We start from the raw sequence: 26,803 nt of genomic DNA on the forward strand, positions 1-26,803 counted from the left end.
TCTCTAAGGTAGACTTTTTTAAAGTTTTTATGTGTTTATATGCCTATTAAAAAGCAGAGACATCACCTTGCCAACAAAGGTACGTATAGTAAAAGCTATGGTTTTCCCAGTAGTGATGTATGGAAGTGAGAGCTGGACCATAAAGAAGGCTGATCGCCAAAGAATGGATGCTTTTGAATTCTGGTGCTGGAGGAGACTCTTGAGAGTCCCATGGACTGCAAGAAGATCAAACCTCTCCATTCTGAAGGAAATCAGCCCTGAGTGCTCACTGGAAGGACAGATCCTGAAGCTGAAGCTCTAGTACTTTGGCCAAATCATGAGAAGAGAAGACTCCCTGGAAAAGACCCTGATGTTGGGAAAGATGGAGGGCACAAGGAGAAGGGGACGGCAGAGGATGAGATGGTGGGACAGTGTTCTCAAAGCTACCAGCATGAGTTTGACCAATCTGCAGGAGGCAGTGGAAGACAGGAGTGCCTGGCGTGCTCTGGTCCATGGGGTCATGAAGAGTCGGACACGACTAAACGACTAAACAGCAACAACAACATGCCTATCACACTTTTAAACTTAAAATCCATTGTTGTATATTGTTTTAAATGTTTGTTTTGCTATTGGGATTGTAGTTCCATTTGTGTTTCTCAAGCTGGTCTCTGACCTTAATAAATTTCATGTTCATGAGTACAGTGGTACCTCGGGTTAAGTACTTAATTCGTTCCAGAGGTCCGTTCTTAACCTAAAACTGTTCTTAACCTGAAGCACCACTTTAGCTAATGGGGCCCCCCGCTGCCACCGCGCCACCAGAGCACGATTTGTATTCTCATCCTGAAGCAAAGTTCTTAACCTGAAGCACTATTTCTGGGTTAGCGGAGTCACTAACCTGAAGCATATGTAACCTGAAGCGTATGTAACCTGAGGTACCACTGTATTGTCTTCCGTAACATTCTGGTGTGTTAGAACCCTAGAAAGGACAAGAAAAGATGGCAAAAGATGCACAAAGCTGGCGCACATTTGCTTTGGCCCTCCGCTTGTGGTCTGGTTTGTGGGGCTTCGTGGGGGTGCATGTTTACACCCTGCAAGTCTACAGTTCCGGACTTCACAATGCAGCAGCCCCTACCTTGGACGCTGACTCTAGACTTGGCCACCTCTGTACCAAGGTCACATGTATACAAGCCAGCATCAGCCTTGTCGAGGTCATGGATAATGAGACCCAGCGTCTTCCCAGCCTGCAACATCTCATACTTGTCGCTTGGGGTGAGTTCCACACCCTCCTTCTTCCAGATGGGCTTGACCTTTGCCTTGGAGACCTCACACTCCAGGCTGACTGTACTGCGCTCCTCTGCAGCAACATCATCCAGGGACTTCATGAAGACGGCAGGCTTCTCTGAAGAACGGTGCAACAAGGAAAGGAAACGGCAATGTTTAGATCCAACTTTCCGGGTGTTACCTATTTCACAAAACTCATACAGCAGCATGATTGTAAGGAAAGCGAGGACCAAGGCCCTTAGGTGAAAAAAGGAAACTCACCTTTCACCTTCAGCCGAGCACTCTCGGTGACTTTCTTCTGAACCTTGATCGTCACTGACCCGGCATCTTCTGGCATGACGTGTTTGAGCATCAGGCTGTGAGAGGTGCCCAGTTTCTTGATCTCATTGAAGTTGTTGGGGAAGAGGTGTGTGTCATTGAGGAACCATTCCACGTCGTCAATGTCTTCAGACAGCTCACAGGAGAAGAAGGCACAGTTCTCCTCCTCAATTTCCACATCTTCCAGATGCTTCGTTATCTCCACTTTGCGTTCTGTTTGAGGGGAGGGATTAGGCACACAATGAGGTTCCACAGTACAAGGTGCTAACTTACCAGAACCATCTCCAGCTCTGCAAAACAGCACGTTGCAAACTTCTTGCGGCCTCCATTCTATACGCAAAGGCAGTTTCCCACATAGCATTTTCAGAGAATCCAAAGGGCCACGATAGCAAATAAAATATTTTCCTGAACATCTCAGATTCTCCATCTGCTGCCTAAGAAATGTCCTCCCCTGTCTTATGGCTTCTTCCTCCCCACACTCCAAGTAAGCAAGCTCATTCCATTCTCCTGAGGAATGCACCATTCTCCAATACATTACAGGTTGTCACAACACACTCTGCATTGTAAATTCCCTTTCTAACCTGCAACCTGAGCAGGTAGCAGCAACCTTCTCGGGCCAGTGGGCACACTTGGAATTTTGAGAACATTCCATGGGTGCCAGTAGCAAAATGGCTGTTGTGGGGTTGTGGTATATGACAGATGGGCTGACATGGAGGTATGTCAGAGTGGCTTCAACTTAGGAGAGGCTGAGTGTGCTGGGCCCGGGGGTAAACCTGAGCAATGCGGTCCAGGTCCGGTCCCGAATCCAAGGATTCCACAAACAGTCAGTCCGACAGGGTCAAGGCAGGAAACCAGGCAAGGTCAGGCACAGGGTCACAGGCAGGTTCCAGCAAACAGCAATGTTGCTCCTGCAACCTGGGGAGGGCTCCGACAGGCTTTTATCTCTGTCGGGGTAATGGCTGGTCCTGATCCCACGGTGACTCACCTCCCTGTCTCGCCCGAAGGCCAGCACTCCTCCTGTGAGTACTCAGGTCTCTCCTTCTCTCAGACCTAAGCCTTTGCAGCTTGGGAGATGTTGGTGGGTTACTAGACTCAGAGGCCACCTCAGCCTCTCCCGACCCAACGGGTAGTGGAGCAGCTGTAAGTGATTGCCCAGCTGAGGGCAATAAGGTCATCCCCGCATCTGGAGCCAGGGCCCAGCTGGGGCTTGTTGCAGGGGAACCTGTGCAGACTGGGGCTCTTCAGAATCAGGACCCAGACTTGCTTCAGATGCCGCCTGAGGCAGAGGTTCCGAGTCCGAGCCCAAGTCCCAGGCCATCACACTGAGTCAAGGCAAACAGGAACTGGGCAAAAAGAGGCAACAGTCTCCCTTGCATTTGGGGGGGGGGCATTTATTGACATCTTTCAAAGGTACCAGAGGATAGTGCCTTTTCTATGCATTATTGCTGCCTTAATGCGGCATAAAGACATGTCACTAAAAATTATTCACTTATCGGATTTCACCCAATTTCTAATAGTAAGTAGACACATGAGAAAATTGCTAATTTCTTTCCCTGCACATAAAACAAGGCTGGACTCCCCTCACCTTCCCTCCATTGTTTCACCTACGTACCCAGAATGGTCAGTGAGGCCTTGGTCTCTGAAGTCCCAGCTTTGCATTTGTAAACACCAGAATCTCCAACAGACAACTTCAGGATTTTTAGCTCTGCTGTGTTCTTATCCCTCTTGAGCTTAAACCTCTCTGAGGGCTCGATGAGGGTGTGGTCTTTGTACCATTCTACAACCTTTGGAGAAGGCTTGAACTCACAAGAAAGGACAACCGAGTGGGTTTCCTGGACAACCTTGTCTTCTAGGTGCCTGGTAATAGTCACTTGAAGATCTACAAAGAGAAGGAGCAAGGAGGGTCATCATGGACAAAGAAGAAGTTGCAATGAATCAGATCTAGGGGAAACTATGGGAGTGGCATTGAATTAGATCTAGGAGAACTATGCACAACTGCTAGTTAATGCATGAAGGAGGGACGCTGGTGGCGCTGTGGTCTAAACCACTGAGCCTCTTGGGCTTGCCAATTGGAAGGTCAACAGTTCGAATCCCTGCAACAGAGTGGGCTTCCGTTGCTCTGTCCCAACCTAGCAGTTTGAAAGCACGCCAGTGCAATTAGATAGGTACAGTGGTGCCTCGCAAGACGAAATTAATTCGTTCCACGAGTTTTGTCATCTTGCGAAGCATGGTGTCGGGAAAGTTTTGGAAAAGCTTCAAAAATCACCAAAGTCTTTAAAACCCTCAAAAAAGGCTACCACACCGCGTTCTATGAGTTGCTCCTCGAAGTCAAGTCGCAACTGTATTAACGGTGTTAAGAAAAAGGAAACAAACTTGCAAGACGTTTCGATCTTGCGAAGCAAGCCCATAGCGAAAATCGTCTTGCGAAGCAGCTCAAAAAACAAAAAACCCTTTCGTCTAGCGAGTTTTTTGTCTTGCGAGGCATTCGTCTTGCGAGGTACCACTGTACTGCTGTGGCAGGAAGGTAAACGGTGTTTCCGTGCGCTCTGGTTTCCGTCACGGTCACCCGTTGAGCCAGAAGCGGTTTAGTCCTGCTGGCCACATGACCCGGAAAGCTGTCTGTGGACAACCACTGGCTCCCTCAGCCTGAAAGTGAGATGAGCGTCGCAACCCCATAGTCACCTTTGACTGGACTTAACCATCCAGGGTTCCTTTACCTTTACCAATTCATGAAGGGGTAAAGAACCATAGAACTGTATTGCTAGGTTGACTCATACTTGTGCTGGGCCCGGGGATTAAACCGAACAACGCGGTCCAGGTCCGATCCCAAATCCAAGGATTCCATGAGGAGTCAGTCCAATAGGGCCAAGGCAGGAAACCAGTCACAGAATAACAGATAAGTAGCAGCAATGTTGCTCCCACAACCTGGGGTGGGGTCTGGCAGCCTTTTATCTTTGCTGGGGTAACGGCCAGTCCTGATCCCCCTGTGACTCACCTCCCTGTTTTGCCCGAAGGCAAGCACTCCTCCTGCAAGTACTCAGGTCTCTCCTTCTCTCAGACCTTAGTCTCTGCAGCTCGGGAGACATCGGTGGGTTACCAGACCCAGAGGCCGCCTCAGCCTCCCCTGACCCAACCGGTAGTGGAGCAGCTGTAAGTGATGGCCCAGCTGGAGGCAACGAGGTCATCCCCGCATCTGGAGCCAGCGCAGGCTCAGGCCCCTGACTCGGCCCAGCTGGTGCTTGTTGCAGGGGAACCTGTTCAGACTGGGGCTCTTCAGAATCAGGCCCCAGACTCAGTTCAGATGCCTCCTGAGGCAGAGGATCCGGTGCGGACCGAGACTCTTCTGGTTCTGAGTTTGAGCCCGAGTCCCAGGCCATCACAATACTATCCTTGACTGAGGTATTGTGGATGATCAATACGGAGCGGGTCCCCTCCTCGCAGAGGTCGTACTTTTGGCTCCTCTGAATCTCTTTGCCATCCTTGCGCCGCTGAACGTTGCTCATCTAAAAGCCCCCCTGCCTTCTCCTCAAGAACCACCCTGAACAGACCTGCTGCTGCTGCTGCTGTTTCAAGTTCTGAGGAAGATGTGACTTACCTTTCACCACCAAGTTCGCTGTGGACTTTGCTTTGCCAATGGCAAACTGAATGGTGCCTGTCATCTCTACGTCAGTCTTCCTCAGGATCAGGCGGTGCAGCCTCCTCTCCTGTTCTATCACAACATCCTTGCCGGCCTGCAGGAGTTCTCCGCGGAGAGACCATTTGGGGGGCTTGACAGACTCAATGGAGATTTCGCACTCAAACCTGGCTTCCGCTGGCTCACTGACCTCCACATCCCTCAGCTCCTTCACAATATTGATGGATTGCTCTGAGGACAAGGAGGAGCCAAAGAGAAAAAGGTCAAAGGTCCATCCTGCTGCCTCCATGCAGACCGTGTAGTGGTGGCTTATTAACAGCTATTTAAAATCATCATAATGTTGAGATTTGAACATTGCTGGGCTCCTTGGTCCAGCTTAGGACAAGAGGAGCAGGAAATAAAAATTAATATGCAGTAGCATATTTTTACCCCTTCATGGATCACTGCCTTGCCGTGGCGAAGGGGCTTGAATAACTCAGAGAAGCTATGAACTATGCCGAGCAAGTCACCCAAGATGAACAGGTCATAGTGGAGAGTTTTGACCAAACGTGATCCACCTGGAGGAGAAACCGGCAAGCCACTCCAGTATCCCTGCCAAGAAAACTCCATGGACAAAGACAACAGGCATATAAAAATTATGATGCTGGAAGCGAAGCTACCAGCATGAGTTTGACCAAACTGCGGGAGGCAGTGGAAGACAGAAGTGCCTGGTGTGCTCTGGTCCAGGGGGTCACGAAGAGTCAGACACGACTAAATGACTAAACAACAAAGCATATTTTTAAACCCTTCAGCTTGCCACTAAGAGCAAAACTAGCCAATTTCTGACTCCTCTTCCGGCTCTTGTTGTAGGCCCAGTGTGGGTAGCCTGTGGCCTTCACGTCAGTGTTGCTGGACTACAAATCCCATCACCCCTGACCAGTGGCGTAGCGTGGGGGGTGCCAGGGGTGCCGGCCGCACCGGGCGCAACATCGGGGGGGGCGCGCTCGCTGCCTCCGGAGTCGCCGAAGAGCCGCGGGCGCAGGCTGTAGCGGAGCCGCATGTCTCGCGGAACCAACGAGCTGTGCGCACGTCCGGGCTGAAGGCGCCCGGCAGGCAGCGGCTCTCAGCGCTCGCCGCGGAGGACGCGCCAGGCAGCCCCTCCTCACAGCCCCGCCTCCGACGGTGCTGCTGCAGCTGCTAGGCCGTTGCATTTTCCTCGCCTCTCTGCCCCGCTCCTCCTCCGGGCAAGCGGCGTCGTTTGGGCGGCAGCGCCAGCGGCAACTCGCAGGTTAGGGGTTAGGGGGGGCGCAAATGAGGAAGTTTTTAAAGAAATGTCAGTTCCTACACTTCAAGTTGTGTGCCTAACATTCTGGATCAACAGCAGGAGAAACTGTCAGTTCAGAACCAGCAATGTAATGAACCTGGCTCTAGTTCAGTAATGACTATTTGGTCACCTGTAGGTAGGACCCAAAACTGCAGACCAATATTTATGTATGCAACTATGGCAGGAAGGTTATCGATTGCCAAAAATTGGAAAAGCAGCAGCGTCCCAACTAAAATAGACTGGCTATCTAAAATGATGGAATACCGTATTTTTCACTCTATAACACGCACCCAACCATAACACGCACATAGTTTTTAGAGGAGGAAATCCGTAGGCATGCCACCCGTAGGCATTCCCTCTATAACACGCACAGACATTTCCCCTTACTTTCTAGGAGGAATAAAGTGAGTGTTATGGTGCAAAAAATACGGTACTTCCATATTGCCAAACTAACAGGGAGGATAAGAGGAAATATGGTACAAAAAGTGAATAAGGAGTGGGCTATCTTTAAGGAATACATCAAAATTTATGTGGAAAAAGTAGAATTTCTGACAGATACTGAGTGAATCCAGAAAATGATTAGAGTGAAAGGAGAGTAAAGTCAAGATAGAAGAAGAGATTAAAGAAATAATGAAATGCGTTTAAGCTGGTTGGAAAAATAAAATAGCATAACAAGAACGGCTGGAAGGCAAATCACTTGGCAGATGTCCGGGTGGGGTCGGTGTGTAGGTATGTTGATATGTACAGTATAGGTAGATATTATATAGACTATTGTAGGTATGTTTTATGTTATGAAAATAAGGTAGTGTGTTGTGTATGTGTATTGTGTAAATGTAAATGTATGTGTTTTATATGTTAATAAAAAATTTTTAATTAATTTTAAAAAAAGAACTGGGCAAATATTTTGCCTGCATTTCCACAACACCTTGTCTGGAAAGAAGGGCAGGGGTGGCTTTGGGAATTCCACCCACCCATCTTGCGATATTTAGATAAATGGCACGACTACTCAGTTTCATGGCTCCCCTCCACATATTCCAGCTGAGAACAAGTTAGTACCTTCCACATAAAACTGAGCACTGCTTTTGTCGTCGATGGCATCACAGGTGTAAATGCCTTCATCAGCAAACTCTGTCTCATTGATTATGAGCTTCCTGTAGACCCCGTCGCTGACAATCTCATACTTTTCGCCAGGTTGGATCAGTTTGTTATCCTTGTACCACTTGACCTCAGCATTGCGGCGAGACACTTGGCACTCCAGAAAGCCCCGGTGCTTCTCAATTGCAATCTTTACGCGGAGAGGTTTCACAAACCTTACAGGCAGTTCTAAAGGACGACAAAGAAACATCATTGCTAGCACTACTGCTTTGAATCGATATAGTGCTTTAGGAAGTTCAAAACATTTGATACAGTGGTGCCTCGCAGGATGAAAAGAATCCATTCTGTGATTCTCTTCGTCTAGCGGGTTTTTTGTCTTGCAAAGCAAGCCCATTGACGGATTAGCGGATTAGCGCTATTAGCGCTTTTAGCGGCTTTTAGCGGCTTATCTGCTGATCGGATCAGCTGATAAGCAGCTTAGCGGCTTAGAAAAAAGGGGAAAAAACCAGCAGGAACTCGCAAGACATTGTCGTATTGCGAAGCAAGCCCATAGGAAATTCATTTTGTGAAGCACCTCCAAAACAGAAAACTCTTTCGTCTAGCGAGTTTTCCGTCTTGCGAGGCATTCGTCTTGCGGGGCACCACTGTATTCATTTTCACCTGGCACCTAAAAACGTATAATGAAGGTGCTAGGCAAGCCTCCCTGGGGAGAGCATTTTACAAACAGGGAGCCACTGCAGAAAAGGCCCCGTTCTCGTCTTGCCACCTTCCCGAACTCTCATGGAGGAGGCACACAAAGAAGGCCCTCAGATTATGATCACAGGGTCTGGGTCGGTTTATATGGGGAGAGGCAGTCATTGAGGTATTGTGGTCCTGAGCTGTTCAGGAAATTAGCCAAACTGAAGGTGCTTTTTAAGAAAGACTAATAAGCCACCCATCACTGGTCCCATCACCTCCTGACAAATAGAAGGGGAAGAAATGGAGGCAGTGAGAGATTTTACTTTCTTGGGCTCCATGATCACTGCAGATGGTGACGGCAGTCATGAAATCAAAAGATGCCTGCTTCTTGGGAGAAAAGCAATGACAAACCTAGACAACATCTTAAAAAGCAGAGACATCACCTTGCCAACAAAGGTCCATATAGTGAAAACTATGGTTTTCCGAGTACTGATGTATGGAAGTGAGAGCTGGACCATAAAGAAGGCTGATTGCCGAAGAATTGATGCCTTTGAATTCTGGTGCTGGAGGAGACACTTGAGAGTCCGGTGGACTACAAGAAGATCAAACCTATCGATTCTTAAGGAAATCAGCCCTGAGTGCTCACTGGAAGGACAGATCCTGAAGCTGAGACTCCAATACTTTGGCCACCTCATGAGAAGAGAAGACTCCCTGGAAAAGACCCTGATGTTGGGGGGACGACAGAGGACGAGATGGTTGGACAGTGTTCTCGAAGCTACCAGCATGAGTTTGACCAAACAGCAGGAGGCAGTGGAAGACAGGAGTGCCTGGTGTGCTCTGGTCCATGGGGTCACAAAGAGTCGGACACGACTAAATGACTAAACAGTAACAACAACAAATAAGCCACACTGCAATACAATGCCATCATAATTACCTTTTACTTTAAGTTTTGCCCGGGATTCTGCTTTCTCAGCAACAAATTTGATTTCTGCTGAATCCTCCATCTCCACACTTCTGTAGACTAGTGCGTAGCTTTTCCCTGTGAACACAGACACAAACTCACAGTTACGGGCCATCAGTTTTGAGATCTGTACCACACCTTAGTCACCCGCTCCTTAATCCCATTGTAGCCTCTCGTACTGCCCAAGAGGACACAGAAAGCACATTTTTAGTAGTAAATCCCACAACACAAGAATCCCCTTAACCCTAGAGGACATGGTCTAATATCCATTTCCTTAGCCCAGAGAATCATGGGGTTTATAGCTCTGTAAGTAGACTAGATATATCCATCTGAGAATTCTTAGCACCTTTGTCAAACAACACTTCCCATAATTATTTGGGGAAAGCCACAACACTCAAACTGGTATATAGTCATACCTCGGGTTACAGACACTTCAGGTTGCATTTTTTCTGGTTACGGAACCGCTGAAACCCGGAAGTACCAGAACAGGTTACTTCCGGGTTTTGTGGGTCATGCATGTGCAGAAGCGCCAAATCGCAACCCGTACATGTGCAGACACGCCACTGCGGGTTGCGAACATGCATCCTGCACGGATCACATTTGCAACCCGAACTGTTATGTTGTGGGTGAACATATCAGATGACACAGTGATTCTCCAAACAGCTCTTGTTTATTCACAGGTCAGAACAGAACTGAACTGAAGGGTTCAGCCAGCGTGCTTATATAGAGCTCCAGTACAACGTAACAGTAACCACTTTCTGTAACTATCCAATCACTGAACGTCACTTTCAATCCCTTATTTGCATATGTAGACCTGAGTGAAAACTATCTACAGTATCCCCCTGCTGGCCCAGGGTGAGAACTTCAGTATATAACACGAACGTCCACTGTATAACTGATATGCATATGATCTGAAGGTGTGCCCTCAAGCTTTAGTTATGCAGGAGACCTAAACAGTTCAGACTCGCTTTCCAGTGGTCTTCCCCCACATGCCCTTCCAACATGAAAACAAATCCAATGTTTCTACTCATCGGCTGTCCCCTTTCCTACCGTCCTGGCGCAACCTGATGTTTTCTCCGGCCCGGATCTTGTTTTCGTTGCTGAACCACTGGGTTTCAACCTCATCGTGTGAAATCTCGCAGGTGAAGGAAGCACTCTCTTTCTCGCTCACCTCCACATCTTCCAGTGGCTTCACTATCTTGATATCTCGGGCTAAGGGGTTACAAAGAGGTATTTTACTGGAATATTTGCTCCTACTGACTTCTGGAATAAGTTGTACCCAGGCAAAATGTGTTCCTTTTGGCCTGCTCCTCTGTCCTTCCTCTTTCTTTCTTTCTTTCTTTCTTTCTTTCTTTTTTAAATTTTATTGCAAATATGTACAAATCAAAACTTACAAACTTGAAAAAGAAATAAGAAATTAAGAAAGGTTACAAAAAAGAAAAGAGAAAAAGAAAAGAAAAATGAAAAACAGAAACATAAATATCATACACCGATACAGTTAAGTCTTAATAAAGAAAAAAGAAAATCATAAATAAAATGACATTAAGTCATTCATTATTAAACTAATACTTTACAGATCAAACACAAATGTTTTTAAAAATTACCTCTTCCATGTCACCCATTTTCCTAATAAACTGACATTTCTTAAATATTTCATTTTTTCGTGTTTTTCGTTCTTTCGTTCTTTGGGCTTCCGTCAGTCTCGCAACAGTTCATTATTTCTAATGGAAATTATCTGTATTTAGGGGTGCAATGCCTCATGAGGGGACGACGAGGAATGAGGCCAGGGAGAGGCTGGCGCTGCAGCAAAAGGCTGCTGAACACGCCCCCTCCACGGCACCTGGTTGGGTGGCCACCGGGGGGGCGTGAGCGCCAGCTAGGTGAGCTGGAGGCAGGGGGCCACGGCCCCTGCTGGGCGGTGCTCGGGCTCCCGCCCACAACCACTCCCCTCTCTTTCAGGGAGGAGAGTCTTTATCATTTAGTAAAGGTAAAGGTAAAGGGACCCCTGACCATTAGGTCCAGTCGTGGCCGATTCTGGGGTTGTGGCGCTCATCTCACTTTATTGGCCGAGGGAGCTGGTGTACAGCTTCTGGGTCATGTGGCCAGCATGACTAAGCCGCTTCTGACGAACTAGAGCAGCTCACTGAAACGCTGTTGACCTTCCTGCTGGAGCGGTACCTATTTATCTACTTGCACTTTGACGTGCTTTCGAACTGCTAGGTTGGCAGGAGCAGGGACTGAGCAACGGGAGCTCACCCTGTCGCGGGGATTCGAACCGCCGACCTTCTGATCGGCAAGTCCTAGGCTCTGTGGTTTAACCCACAGCGCCACCTGTGTCCCGTTTATCATTTAGTAGTAGTTAAAAAATACAGAAAGTTTCATCACATACCAAAGGTTCTTAATGGAGCAATTGCAGAGCAATTACACAGTCTAACTGTAGATATCAGCACTTTCAATATACATTCTACTCCACCTTTATGATAGTGTCCATTAGTTCAATTTATGCTAAAAAGAGGAAAAATGAGAATCCTGTTTAGCATGCCTTTTAATTATACATACGCACACAGGCACACCTGATGCTGTCGGTATTAACAGAACAGAATGGACCATGTTTTCAGGCTCGCCTGCTGGTGGACTTTCTGTAAGCACCCAGGTGGCTACTGTGAGAATGAGATGCTATGCTAGATGTACCTTTGAGTAGATGGTTTTTTCCTCCTTCCCTGAGATGCTCCCTTGCCTTTCATCTACATCCTGCACTTACAAGCACAGTGGTGGTACCACTGATGGGCAACAATTGGACAGACCTAAGGAGGAGAGACCTTAACCATGATCCTGGGGTTAAGTTACATACTAAACCAGATCTTGGCGTAGAAGAAGAAGAAAAAGAGTTTGGATGTGATATCCCGCTTTATCACTACCCTAAGGAGTCTCAAAGCGGCTAACAAGCTCCTTTCTCTTCCTCCCTCACAACAAACACTCTGTGAGGTGAGTGAGGCTGAGAGACTTCAGAGAAGTGTGACTAGCCCAAGGTCACCCAGCAGCTGCATGTGGAGGAGCAGGGAATCGAACCCGGTTCACCAGATTACAAGACTACTGCTCTTAACCACTACACCACCACTAGCTGCTGCAACACACAGGGAACAGGGGATGAGCAAAGCCACAGTTTGGCTTACTGTGAAGTGCAAGCCAGGCCACTGAGCAACACAGACATTCTACCTGTGACATTTATCCCTCCTCCTTCTCACATGCAAGGCACCACCTGACGCAGCAGTGATGGAATCTTAATAAATACACATGTGAATCAGCCTGATGACTGGGCAGCGTTTTAGGCAAAATCATTCGGAAAGGAAAATGTTTTTGTTCTTCCCACTGAAACATACCATGGACCACCAAGTTAGCTGAGCTCTTGTCGTCAACAGCATCGCACATATATTTCCCTTTGTCTTCAAATTCGCATTTGTGAATTGTGAGGCTTCTCGTGGTCCCTCGTGCAAAGACTGCAATTTTTTTATTTGGCCGAAGTTCGATTCCATCCTAAAAGGAAGAAGTCCAAATCATGTTTTAACAGACTCACCAAGCTTCTTAATTGCAGCGTTCTTGTCTCACCAAAATCAGTGTGGAACAATAAAGTATTCCACTGCTTGAAGGTACTATAATACTTTCATTCAAGATCCACAAAACTCTGTTTGGACAGGATATAATTCACACGTGAGGCCCCATTGGAGATTTGCCAGAATTTAATAACTGCCATTGTGTTCCTAAGAAAGATGCCACTGACTCTAGAAAGTCAATGTCAGATTTGAGAATGAGCCACCATTTCACTGAATTTGCTGTTGCTGGGGAGATTTATATGTTGCCATTTCGTGATTGACAGCCATAGCCTTTAAATACCCTGCGTGCAGCGTTGAGCTTCCTCTTTTCACTGTGCGCATCGGATCATCCACCCCACCATCCCTAATTTTCGGGATGTTGCGTTGACCTTGTTATGCCTGTCATGGGGTTTTCTGCTTTTGGGGCAGGGGCCGGGTAGGAATTTTGTCCATCTGACTGGTGCCATTTGGTTTTTGCCTACTGTGTAGCAAATCGTCACAACTTGTAAGGTTGCAGTTAGGCATTGGTTTAGGAGTTGGTTGGTGGAGGGGCATGGATTGGCTGTGCCTGCCCCCCCAAAATGCTGCTGCTGCAAGGGTTTTCCATTAAGGGAACCCAGGGGCTCGCCGTACTTTTGTCCGAACCCCTGTCAAGGGGCTAGGGCCAGGCAAGAGCCCCTGGGAGCATTTGGGGAGAAGTGAGGCACAGTTCCCAGTCCCGTCTCTCTCCCCAAAATGTTTTCTTTTTACTGACTTTGCAAGCGGGCGAATGTCAGTCTGTCCCTGTGCGGGGTCAGCTAGTCGCAACCAATGCCTAAGCAACCACTCACATTGCTTGTAATTTTAATAAAGTTGTGGCCAAAATTATGCCAAAAACCTTAAAACTAAAATCTTGTGTCAACTTGTGTTTTATTGGGGGTGTTGACACGCAAGAGGAAAGACTGTGTCATACATTTCCAAGAGGAATGAGGTTTTTGTGATACAATTTAGTGCAATGTTTCAGTGCTCCTCAGTGTCCAGTTTTGCTACGATTATTACTGTTATGGGATGGTGAGCTTGAGCTGAAAGACTTTTGGGGGTCTCTTAATGAGTCAGTGATTCCCGGTTCTGCATTTTTTGCAGATGGGTTTTCTGTCTATATAGGTTGCTTGAAGCTTACCAGGTATGCGTGGACTTGTACTTTGTTCTGGCTAAGTTGCTCCCTATGTTATGAAGATTCACTGACTTTGACAATAGCGAGTGTGTCTCTCTCCATCCCTTGGCTGGGTGGGAAATCATCAAGCTGTCTGTGTAAAAATGCTTAAACAGGCAGCTCAAACTAAGAAAGTTTGAGAGTCAGAAAGCTGAGTCGGAGCTTTGCAATATTTTTGGATATCTGTTGGGGTGCTAAGCACCTATGTTCAAGCTACATATTTGTAAGTAAACACAAATACTACACAGCACCCTGAACTTTCTGCAACGGAAGAGTCCATGTGACACATCAGACCCCATTTCCTCACAGTAGGAAAAGTCACATGGCAAGTAAATTCAGTACCTTACGCCACTTGACATCTGCATTAGGCCTGGAAAGTTCACATTCGAAGGTTACTTCATCCTTGTTCTGAGCATTAATGTCTTGCAAAGGTTTAATTATTTTCACGGGCCGTTCTGCCAAAAATAAAAACAACAATGGTAGTAGTAGCAGATAATAATAAATAATAATAATAAATAATAATAATAATAATGCCAGTGAAAAGAGAATGCCTGTGAAAGAGAACCAGTCCACCCCACAATTCAGGCATAATAATAATAATAATAATAGTAGTAGTAGTAGTAGTAGTAGTAATAATAATAATAATAATAATAATAATAATAATAATAATAATAATAATAATAATAAAGCCCTTCATCCAAGGATTCCAGGGCAGATTGTTAGTAGTAGTAGTAGTAGTAGTAGTAGTAGTAGTACACCGCCTGTCAGGGAACTGACATCAGAGCAAGAGGCGAAGGGGAGGCTCACAGATTCTGCTGGCAAAGGACCCAGCAGCAGGGGGAGAAACAACTCAGTAGAGAGGGAAGCTAATCAGCGCAACACCAGGGAGAAAGGGGGGCAGACGGGGGAAGTGGAGAGAGGGCTCCAGGACTCTTCACTGGACATCAGTGAGGAGAGCCCAGGTCCTCTGCTGCCCACGCCTACCCTGCGCAGAAGACTCCCGCCCAGTGAGAGGAGGAGGAGACTGGGTGTCAAACAACTTTTATGTTGGAAGAGGTTCAAGAAACGGCCACTGACGGATTCTGCCAACGACTGAGGCAGCCACGATGAGAAGGGGCTGTGCAGTCAGAAAGGTTTAACAAGGCAAATGAACCGAGAAAGGCACCAGTTTACGCACGAGTAACTCATAGCCATTACACCGCCCTTATCCAAAAATCTCAGGGTGGTTCACAACAGAAAAATAGAAAACACAAAGTAAAGCAAACACAAACCAATAACCCCTGCCAGCACATTTTTAAACCCAATAGAATGTTAATCAGCCAAATGCTTGGCTGAAGAGAAAAGTTTTTATCTGGCACCTAAAGATGTGTAAGGAAGGCACTAGGCAGGTCTCCCTGGAGAGAGCATTCCACAAATGGGAAACCACCGCAGAAAAGGCCTGTTCTCATGTTGATACCCTCTGGACCTCTTGAGGAGGAGGCACACAGAGAAGGGTCTCAGATTATGATTGCAGAGCCCAGGTCAGTTCATATGGAAAGAGGCGGTCCCTGAGGTATTGCAGTATTGCAGTTACCTAGCTATCACAAGGAAGGGCGAAATATACTTGGAGTTGAGTGTTGATTTCATGCTCTTTATTTCAGCTCATGGTAAACTGTGAGTGAGCGCTTTCCCCCAAAACCTCTGGCTATATATACATTATTTACACAATGGGTCCCATGTGATTGGCTGATTCAATTCCCCTCCTGGAGCCTGATTGGGCTGCTCCTGCAGACCAATCAGGTTGCTGATTCACTTCCTTCTGGAGCCAGATTGGGTGGCTCCTGCTGACCAATCAGGTTGCTGCTTTCTAGGATCCTACCTGCCTATCGTTCTAGGATCCAAGCTCAGTACGTAACAAAGGCTTTGCCAACAACCTCTGGGCTGACCTGGGGATGGGACTCCTGTGGTTGCTAGGCACCCCCTACGGCGTGCTTCTATTGGCGGTTCACGTTGTGGTCAGCAAAACGTTTGAATGGAACTGATGCTCAATAGAGCCAGTAGGCCCTGTGCTTTGGAGATGTGTCTCATGCATGCAACGCACAGAGTTGCACAACCAAGACATCCAAGATCTGAATGCCTACCTTTCACATTAAGTCTGCCGGTTGTGTGAAGACTTTCAGCCTTGAAGGCAACAAGGCCCGAGTCCTCAATTTCAAGGGATGAAAGAGTCAGCGAATGCTTCTTCCCCTGGACACTAATGCAGCAGTTGTCCTTCGCTTTCAGCCTCACGCCATCCTTCATCCAGGTAACTTCCACGTTCTCGTGTGACAACTCCACCTCGAATGTAGCAGACTGCCCCTCATGGGTATCTACTGGCTGAAGGCCTTTCACCAGTTTGATGGGTCTCGCTTGGGAACAAAGCAATATCACAAAGAATTAGATGTGTCTGGGCCAAAGTAAGATTCCCAGGCTTATCATTCTTCCCATTTAAGTGGTGTGCCCATCTGGAAACTGCACCAAGGATTCAACTAGCAAGAAATAGACAAGGGGTAGTGATCTCCTTCAGGCCCTGATTCAAAATTTCCAGAGGCATTTGACTGCTAGAATGCTGGACTGGGTAGGCAGGAGAACATTAAGCACACCAGTTTTCTTGTGTGCTTATGTTCTTACTGTTGGCACAAAATAAAGAATATTCTGTCTTTTACCTAAGCATACATGATTAACCATTCTAGGAAAATACCCATAAACCTTCCTGGATTAATAATTAAGCTAAATACACCACTGAACAGGCCTCCCATGGGAGATTCCCACCTTGCTTCTCTGCAAGCAAAGAAAGTATAGTATAGTGTTGCTTTTTATTTTGAAACCTCTCACAGTCTAGACTTCATAATTTCTAATGTCTCTGTTTCCAAGTATTCAGAAGTCTATTATCTAGGGTCTATGGCATTTGATATTTGGATCCCTAACATTCTGGAAACCTATTGGAATGGGGCATTTCATAATTCTGAACTTCCAAAATGTGTACGATGAATGCTTTCAAAACAACCCAAAATAATATGCACATTTTTGCTCAAGGTATGTCAACCAGATTCAAAGGGTAGATTCTTGTCCACACCTAATACTTCTAATCTATGTCCCCCTTTTCTATAAAAGTGAGTGTGACTTGCACTCATACGATGTTGACTCGCATTGGGCACTACAATGTGACTTCTGCAGACACAGGTATTGCCACTTTCTGGTGGTATATTATTAGTGATGAGCAGCATGTATTGAGGCATTCAATTATATACATAACAAACGGCACAGATGGAAGTCATCCTCACAGATAAACACAGTCAACACCCAGGTAAGAGTTCTTGCAAATGCTTAATGGCTGATTCACACACTTACATGTGTTAGATGAACACCTAAGATGCTACAACTAGGCCGAAAAACACAACCGTGTAAATGCAAGAAATATGTGCATCACACAGGTATACTCACTGGGGAACCAGGTATGATGTCATGTGATGTGTGGAACAGGTCTAGAAATCTTTTGACCAAATGTACACCTGTCACTTCAGGGCCCCTTTCTGATATTCTACTCCCTTAAGCTTCAGAGTTTGCAGGACAACTCCCTCCCCCTCCCCCCGCCAAAAAAATTCAATCATACCAGTTATAGGGATGACCTTTGGACTGGGTCAGTGGATATTCCATCACTCAGGACTGGGGAATGTGCTTGTAGGCATACTAAGGTTATTTTGAGGAAGAGCTGCTGGGGAAGGGATTAGCAAAAGCACCAACTCCACACACAAGCACTGCCCAAGTGAATACTTGCCCTGCAGTACAGCAAGGAAACAGAGGCAAAAAATGCTTTTTGTTAAGGAAACCAGTCTCACGCACTGAGATTGGTGGAACAGTTAACATGACCAAACTCACTTAATGAAAATATGGAGGGCGTGGACCACGCAGTGATGTGGAAGGATCGGCAAATCTGTCAATTTCAGCCTCTTCCCTTTCCTCATTTTTCCAATCTTAAGTTCAGTTCTCTACAATTCCACATTGGTTTGCAATTTTACTGAATGTTATTTTTTTAAAAGGTCATGCGGATTTCTCCCGATGGGCACACGTCTGTGTGCAATTTCCCCTAATGTACACATTTTACAAAGCAATCTCCCCCAGTATAACAGATTTTGAAATATTTTCACCAATATATACATTTTTATGCACATGTTATCCTAGTATATGCGTTTTTGTGTGCATTTCTTTGCTGGAGAACTGGACTGTAAAAGCCAGAGAAGCGTGAATTTCCCAAACGACAGCTGTCTTTCGGTTTGGGTCTGGTTTCAGAAAGGGTAGATTAGGTAGGTTTACCTTTAAATGTGAACTGAATCGAATTTCTCTCCCATCCCTAGTCATGTGACTGCTTTTACCATGAATTAAGGAACCACCTTATACTGAAGGAGCCTGTGGAGCTGCAGATTGTGTGGGTTTCTTCCACCAAATCCCAGGCAGACTCATGGTTAGGTTATCTCTTGTATCTCTGCCTTGGATGCTTTTCTGTCTCATTTTAAAATCTTCCTTTAGTTGGTTTTTTTGTTCCATTGCATTTGAGAAGGTAAGCGCTGTATTTGCAAAAAAGCATAGACCCACAAGTGAAGGCATCCAACCACCCCTGACTCACTTTCCACAGCTATTTTTGCCTGGGTCTTGTCATGGAGAGTCTCGCAGGAGTAATAGCCACGGTCCCCGCAGGCGGCACTCTTAATCACCAGGCTGTGCTTTGTCCCTTCAGCCTTGATTTCCATGTTGTCACCTGGATGGAGCAAGCTGCCATTCTTCATCCATTTCACCTCTGTGGTTGGCTTTGATAGCTCTACTTCCAGAGTCACCATCTCCTTCTCCTCAACAATTTTGGCTTCCAGTTTCTTCACGAATGATACTGGCGTCTCTACAGGCAACAAAGACACAAATGCAACATTGTAGAGAGAGCTTTGGAAATGGCTACAGTTAGGCATGGTTATAGCAGGAAGCGGATGGCGCTGTGGTCTAAACCACAGAGCCTAGGACTTGCTGATCAGAAGGTCGGCGGTTCGAATCCCTGCGACGGAGTGAGCTCCTGTTGCTTGGTCCCTGCTCCTGCCAACCTAGCAGTTCGAAAGCACGTCAAAGTGCAAGTAGATAAATAGGTACCACTCCAGCAGGAAGGTAAACGGCGTTTCTGTGCGCTGCTCTGGTTCGCCAGAAGCGGCTTAGTCATGCTGGCCACATGGCCCAGAAGCTGTACGCCGGCTCCCTTGGCCAATAAAGCGAAATGAGCGCTGCAACCCCAGAGTCGTCCATGACTGGACCTAACGGTCAGGGGTCCCTTTACCTTTTAGGCACGGTTATGCAGAAGGGGGGGGATGTTTGACATGAGCTCCTTTGTATATTACCTACTAAGCAATTTAAGGGTTACTGCTCCCCCACCCCCCAAAGAAACCCAACAACTTTTGTGTCCGGGTTTTCATTTTTTGAAATATGGCAACCCTATGCTACGTTTATCTAGCGGAATGAAAAATGCAACATTCTAAGAGTCGACACAGCCATTCTCCACCCAAAGCAAAATCCAGCTTTGCCAATAGCATTTTTTATCATTTCCACTGCACATGTGGAACTCCCTGCTTATATCCCCTGGTGGTGCAGCAACAAAACTGATAGCACGTTTCCAAAGCTAAGCAGGGTCAGGCAGGGTCTCAAACTGGATGGGAGACCAGAGGTTTGATTCCTGCATTGCAGGGAGCTGGGCTAGATGATCCTTGGGTCCCTTTCAACTCTATGATTCTATGAATAAAGCTTTGTGTAGCCCTCCCTGGGTGAAAAAACGTAATTGAGCAGAGGAAGTGGTGTGGCTGAGTGTGTCCCACCCTGCAAAAAAGCACACGGTAGCATTCAAAGGTATGAAATTGATGGTGGTAGTGAATAATCATCATTGGAAGCCATCTAGCACAAGTCTCTGAGGGACTTACAATCTACTCTTACAAGCTTTACCATCCCCATTTGGAATCTAAAGTGGTGCAATTCAGATTGCTGCCACCTCAGTCTACCGTCTTATTCTCTGTAACTTGAACCTGACCTTAAACAGGTAGCAAAAAAAGGTGGGAAAGTTATAAAGGGGACAGAATGGATGGTACCATTTCAGACTGCAGGTCTGGAATGCTATTTTTAATTCTTCTCCTGCATAAAACCTCCCTACATCTAGGAAACTGGCACCACAGGGGAAGGGTTTGCTAGAACTTCTTTTCCTGGTGTACTAGATTTCCACTTGCAAATAGTGTTTTCCCTCTTCCCCACCCACCCCCCTGTTCTCTTTTACATCCAGAAACAGAAAGTAGAAGTCCATTCTATCTCCATCTTCTGCATGCTTAGTTGCAGCCTTGCAAAATCCACCTAGTGGTGGACACTTTTTGCTACTTTCCACTTCTCACCTTCCACTTTGAGGGTTGCTTTGCTCTCTACTCCTTCCGCTTCTGCTGAGATTGCAGCGGAGTCTTTCAGAGTCAAGTCAGTGATGGTGAGGCTATGGTTTGAGTCCTCCTGGGATATGACATATTTTTTACTGGCTTCGATTTTGGTTCCATTCCGACTCCACGTGACAGCGGCGTCGCTGGGGGAGACAACGCATTTGAAAACTGCCTCTTTGCCTTCTTCAGCTACTATGTTGTGGAGGCCTTTGACAAACTTCACCAGCCTAGGAACTGGGGGAGGAGATGGTGATTAGTTGTCATAATAATGCAGCGCATTCAGCTATGCATATAGAATAAAAGCACATTGGACGTCTCCTTATCCTGGGGTCAGTGCACTGCTCCATCTAACTAGGCATTGTGCATCCTGAACGGCAGAAGGTCTCCAGGGTTTCAGACTCGTGACATTCCTAATCCTGCCTACGGGAGGAATGAACCTGGGATCTTCTCCATACAAAGCAAACACCCTACCACTGAGCTACAGCCCTTCATCATTGAACATTCACCTTTTCTTCCCATCTGTGTCAAAGTTCCCCTAAAAAGGCACCCCTTTATTAGTGTCATCTTGGCCAATTTGAGGCGGGAAACATGTGCTTGCTCAGCTGGCATGTAGCTTTGCACCAAGCATTCCCATACTTCATCACGGCCTGTGTCAAGACCACCTGGAAGAATTTTACCTTTATGATTTCTATATAATCATATATCCATATATAAACATATATCCGAGCACAATTCAAAGTGTTGGTGCTGACCTTTAAAGCCCTAAACGGCCTCGGTCCAGGATACCTGAAGGAGCGTCTCCACCTCCATCGTTCTACCCGGACACTGAGGTCCAGCACCGAGGGCCTTCTGGCGGTTCCCTCACTGCGAGAAGCCAAGTTACAGGGAACCAGGCAGAGGGCCTTCTCGGTAGTGGCACCCGCCCTGTGGAACGCCCTCCCACCAGATGTCAAAGAGAACAACAACTACCAGACTTTTAGAAGACATCTGAAGGCAGCCCTGTTTAGGGAAGCTTTTAATGTTTGATGTATCGCAGTATTTTAATATTCTTTTGGAAGCCGGCCAGAGTGGCTGGGGAAGCCCAGCCAGATGGGTGGGGTATAAATAATAAATTATTATTATTATTATTATTATTATTATTATTATTATTATTATTATTATTATTTTCAAAACACTAAGGCTTCAGCATAGCTAAAAGTGCTTAAATCTCAAGCCCTTTGCCCTACTTCTCTCTCTGCCCTGCTATTGTGCTTGAAGGAAATAATAAATCTGATGTGTCGGCATTTTTCTATAGGGAACCTTCGCCAGAATGCTTCTCATGTTCATAAGATGGGGTGGAGGTGGGGAATGGGAAAAAGCAGTCTGCCACAATGCCATTTTCTAGCCGATAACAGATGGTGGGGGTTATTCAGGTTTCAACGGTCAAATAGGTTTCTTTTCCTCTTTATTGCTGAAAATTAGAGTAAAGGGCAATGATGATGTACCATCTGAGAAAAGCAGAAGTATTCTTTACATGGGCAGAGGAAAAGCTTGTGCCTGCTCAATTGTTTGATTTTGCTGCAATATATGAATATCTCCTGTTTTACGCTGTTTGTAATCAGGTATAAAAAACCCAATGCCCAGGGGCTTTGGCACCCAGGCTCTGGAAACTATTCCACTGAGTCTTTATTGCTCAGCAATAAACTTTGCCTTCTTTTTCTCCACTGCTGCGCCTGTCGATTCTTGGGCACATTTTGAGTGGGCAACAGGTATTCAGTTCAGTTCAGTTCAAATCCTTTATTAGGCATAACACACCACACATTAACAAACAAACATCACATACAGACTGTATAAAATACGGGCTCAGCGAACACAATTTATCCTAGTCCTATTCTTAACTCCAAGAAATGAATCGATGCACAAAGATAATATAATACAACACAGCAACATCACCTACCACTAAAAACCACTAAGTCTCTTTATCATGGCCCATTCTTTCTTCATGGACCAACAGGTATTCCTTATATGCTTGCAACAGGTCCTCATGCAGGACCATAACAAGCCTCTTGCGCCATTTCTTGCTATGCTTCTTCTTCACCATTGCAATGCCATCCTCCCTTCTAGGTGGTCTGTGCAGCTCCAGAACCCCATGAGAGACACAGCTTTGCTTTCAGAACATCCCCCAAGCCAGGGGTAACCAACATGATGCCCTCCATACGGTTTGGGACTACAACCCCCATCAACCTCAGCTAGCATAGCAAATAACCAGGGATGATGGGAGTTGTAGTCCAAAACTTCTAGAGGCCACCGCATTGGGTAGCCCTACCCTAAGCAGACCCCCATCCCTGACAATGGACCTTTGGGTGCCCATCTCTGGATCAGCTACTGACAGCACCTTGGAATGTATGTTCCTACCACAAAGACCTGAACCCAGAGCCATACATTTCTGAGCACAATTCAAAGTGTTGGTGCTGACCTTTAAAGCCCTAAACAGCCTCGGTCCAGTATACCTGAAGGAGCATCTCCACCCCCATCATTCTGCCCGGACACTGAGGTCCAGCTCCGAGGGCCTTCTGGCTGTTCCCTCCCTGCAAGAAGCCAAGTTACAGGGAACCAGGCAGAGGGCCTTCTCGGTGGTGGCACCCACCTGTGGAACGCCCTCCCACCAGATGTCAAAGAGAAAAATAACTACCAAACTTTTAGAGGACATCTGAAGGCAGCCCTGTTTAGGGAAGCTTTTAATGTTTAATAGGTTATTGTATTTTAGTGTTCTGTTGGAAGCCGCCCAGAGTGGCTGGGGAAACCCAGCCAGATGGACGGGGTATAAATAATAAATTATTATTAATTATTATTATTATTATTATTATTATTATTATTATTATTATACCTGTGGGGCTGACATGAATGCTGCACTTGTCATCCTTGGTTTCACAGCAATAATCCCCCTTGTCTTCTGCCCGGAGGCCAGTTATGACCAGGATACGCTTTTCGCCCGTCTCACGCATCTGGTAGCGCTTGCTTGCTTTGAGCTCCACTCCATCCTTGCGCCAGACAACTTTGCCCCCAGGTTGGCTTAGTTCACAACTCAGAGTCAGGGCCCCTCCGATCTCAGCTTTAACGGGTTCCAGCTTCTTTGCAAACTTCACTGGGACTTCTGCAGTTAAATTTGGTGGAACAGAAAGTACACATACATGTATCAGAAAATGGGTGCGAGATTTGGGTCAAGGAATAACCAGGAAACAATGGAACTGGATTTGGAACAACTTCCACTCTGATATAATTTCAGCAGGCCTAAAGGATAACAATTTTAAAACCTAATGTCAATGGTATTTAGCACCTTGTAAGCAGAGACATCACCTTGCCAACAAAGGTCCGTATAGTTAAAGCTATGGTTTTCCCAGTAGTGATGTATGGAAGTGAGAGCTGGACCATAAAGAAGGCTGATCGGCGAAGAATGGATGCTTTTGAATTATGGAGGAGACTCTTGAGAGTCCCATGGACTGCAGGAAGATCAAACACATCCATTCTTAAGGAAATCAGCCCTGAGTGCTCACTGGAAGGACAGATCCTGAAGCTGAGGCTCCAATACTTTGGCCACCTCATGAGAAGAGAAGACTCCCTGGAAAAGACCCTGATGTTGGGAAAGATGGAGGGCACAAAGAGAAGGGGACGACAGAGGACGAGATGGTGGGACAGTGTTCTCAAAGCTACCAGCATGAGTTTGACCAAACTGCGGGAGGCAGTGGAAGACAGGAGTGCCTGGTGTGCTCTCGTCCATGGGGTCACGAAGAGTCGGACACAACTAAACAATCAAACAACAACAACACAAATTGAATTTAATATATCAGTTAGGAACAACTCCTTCAACTTCCCTTGCATGTTATGCTTAACAAGCAGTTCTCAAAGTATGAGGTTCCGCAGCTCAGCAAATCCACACTAAGCAATAGGAGGGGTAGGGTACCAAGTCTGTGACCTATTTAAGAAAGATATAGGAAGTGGGGGGTTTTTAAAGAGCAAAGCTCTAATTTTTAAAGGGAGTCTTCAGAAGATAATAAGGAGTTGATTTCTAAGATGCATAAACTAATTCTGGAATGGGAAACTGAGGATGAAATGGTGAAACAGCCATGATTCATTGGGCAAGAGATGTGGGTTTTGGGTTGGGGTAGATTCAGAGCTGATGAAGCGGCTGGGCCAAAGCCGAAAGGTCGCTGAGTTGCAGATATGCCTGGAAGCTAAAGGAAAGTCCAATGCTGTAAAGAAAAATACAGTGTTCTCGAAGCTACCAGCATGAGTTTGACCAAACTGCGGGAGGCCGTGGAAGACAGGAGTGCCTGGCGTGCTCTGGTCCAGGGGGTCACGAAGAGCCGGACACGACTAAACGACTAAACAACAACAACAAGCCTGGCTTTCATTGCCGTCAAGTTTAGCTTGAGCTGGGCTTGCAAACTGCAGAACATTTAAATAGGTTGGGTTTGGCTTGTAAGGCATAGCATTTGGTGCCCCGAGAGGGCAAAATCTTTTCTGACCAATAGTTTACTACTGGAGTGGCACACAAAAGATGAACAAGTAAAGTCGGTTAGGACTGGTTGGGCACAAGATGTGGGACATAACATAATGATGGAGGATTGGGAGAGACTGTGAAAGAAAGGGGTTAAGTTTACCGCATGTACAATGTTAAAGGAAAATATTATGAAAATGATGTATAGATGGTACTTAACCCCTGTTAAATTGGCAAAGATGTACTATAACTGTGACAATGTATGTTGGAAATGTAAAGTAAAAGAAGGTACCTTCTATCATATGTGGTGGACTTGTTCCAAGGTAAAGGACTTCTGGGAAAAAATTTATAATGAATTAAAAAAAATGATGAAATGTACATTTATTAAGAAATCAGAGGCCTTTCTCCTTGGGATAGTAGGTACTGAATTGCCCCCAAAAGATGTGAAAGTATTTTTGTATGCAACAACAGCTGCTAGGGTTTTATTAGCCAGAAAATGGAAAACACAAGAATTACCAACGGTAGAAGAATGGCAGGTGAAGATGATGGAATTTATGGAGCTGGCTGATCTCACCGGGAGAATCCGCGACCAGAAAGAAGAGGACTACCAAGAAGATTGGAAGAAATTTTAAGACTATTTGAACAAATATTCTAACATTAAAGATATGTAACCACTTGAAAGAACCAATCAGGCCTAGGATTAAATTAGACTTAAATATATAAATAAGAAAATGTATTATAAGAAAGGTAAAGAAATTGGAATACGACTGTAATAATGTTTTATGAAATAATGATATTGGAAACTGCTACATACATTCAAATTAAGAGGAAATTCTGATGGGGGAGATTAGAGGAAGTCAACCAAAATGTTTATGAAAATGCATTTTAACTAATTAATTGAGATTCTTTTTTTTCTGTTTAGGTATCTTAAGTTTGCTATTTTTTCTTCTTCTTTTTCACCTTTCTTTTGTGTTGTTGTATATTTTCTTTTTTGTTAAGTCTATTGATGAAATTTAATAAATATTATTGTAAAAAAAAATCATATTTTCTGACTAATACTGAGAAGTGTTCCTCACCTTGGACCTGCACCTGGAACTGCTGCTTATCACTCTTGGTCTCACACGTGTACACACCAGTATCTTTGGCATCGGCCACTTTCACAGTCAGGGTTCTAGAGGCGCCATCTTTTTTTATCTCATACTTCTTGCTGGCTTTGATCTCAATTCCGTCTTTGAGCCATTTGACTTCGGCATCTTCAGGCACCACTGAAGTTGACAGGTTGATGCTCTTTTCCTCCTGAACCACAATCGGCTTCTCTTGGGGAATTTTCCTTTCGAATTTTGCCTCAGGCTCTGCAATTAGTAAATGCCATACATAAGAACTTCCAGGTTCTACAAAACTCTAGGGTATGGGTAGGCAAACTAAGGCCCGGGGGCCAGATCCAGCCTAATCCCCTTCTAAATCCGGCCCGCAGATGGTCTGGGAATCAGTGTGTTTTTACATGAGTAGAATGTGTCCTTTTATTTAAAATGCATCTCTGGGTTATTTGTGGGGCATAGGAATTCATTCTCTCCCCCTCCAAATATAGTCCGGCCCCCCCACAAGGTCTGAGGGACAGTGGACCGGCCCCCTGCTGAAAAAGTTTGCTGACCCCTGCTCTAGAGCATGGGTAGGCAAACTAAGGCCCGGGGGCCGGATCCGGCCCAATCGTCTTCTCAATCCGGCCCGCAGACGCTCCGGGAATCAGCATGTTTCTACATGAGTAGAATGTGTCCTTTTATTTAAAATGTATCTCTGGGTTATTTGTGGGACATAGGAATTCGTTCATTTCAAA

The 26,803-nt window shown here is 45.9% G+C and overlaps 1 protein-coding gene across 27 annotated transcripts in view; it reads right to left on the minus strand.

Annotated features, from left to right (window-relative positions):
• Positions 1–26,803, minus strand: part of OBSCN (obscurin, cytoskeletal calmodulin and titin-interacting RhoGEF) — a 286,978-nt gene that overhangs the window by 195,387 nt on the left and 64,788 nt on the right. For all 27 annotated transcript variants that reach the window (XM_082192063.1, XM_082192069.1, XM_082192064.1 and 24 more), the window contains 14 exons: positions 26,046–26,321; positions 23,359–23,625; positions 20,457–20,726; positions 18,674–18,940; positions 16,152–16,418; positions 14,374–14,486; positions 12,630–12,783; positions 10,300–10,461; positions 9,223–9,327; positions 7,572–7,838; positions 5,174–5,443; positions 3,191–3,457; positions 1,522–1,791; positions 1,112–1,378 (listed from right to left, as the gene is read on the minus strand). In XM_082192063.1, the coding sequence (XP_082048189.1) occupies positions 1,112–1,378; positions 1,522–1,791; positions 3,191–3,457; positions 5,174–5,443; positions 7,572–7,838; positions 9,223–9,327; positions 10,300–10,461; positions 12,630–12,783; positions 14,374–14,486; positions 16,152–16,418; positions 18,674–18,940; positions 20,457–20,726; positions 23,359–23,625; positions 26,046–26,321 (3,222 nt within the window). The remainder of the gene's footprint in view (positions 1–1,111; positions 1,379–1,521; positions 1,792–3,190; positions 3,458–5,173; positions 5,444–7,571; positions 7,839–9,222; positions 9,328–10,299; positions 10,462–12,629; positions 12,784–14,373; positions 14,487–16,151; positions 16,419–18,673; positions 18,941–20,456; positions 20,727–23,358; positions 23,626–26,045; positions 26,322–26,803) is intronic.

The sequence above is a fragment of the Podarcis vaucheri genome (genome assembly GCF_965113315.1).
Source record: "Podarcis vaucheri genome assembly, chromosome: 12".
Classification (NCBI taxonomy): domain Eukaryota; kingdom Metazoa; phylum Chordata; class Lepidosauria; order Squamata; family Lacertidae; genus Podarcis; species Podarcis vaucheri.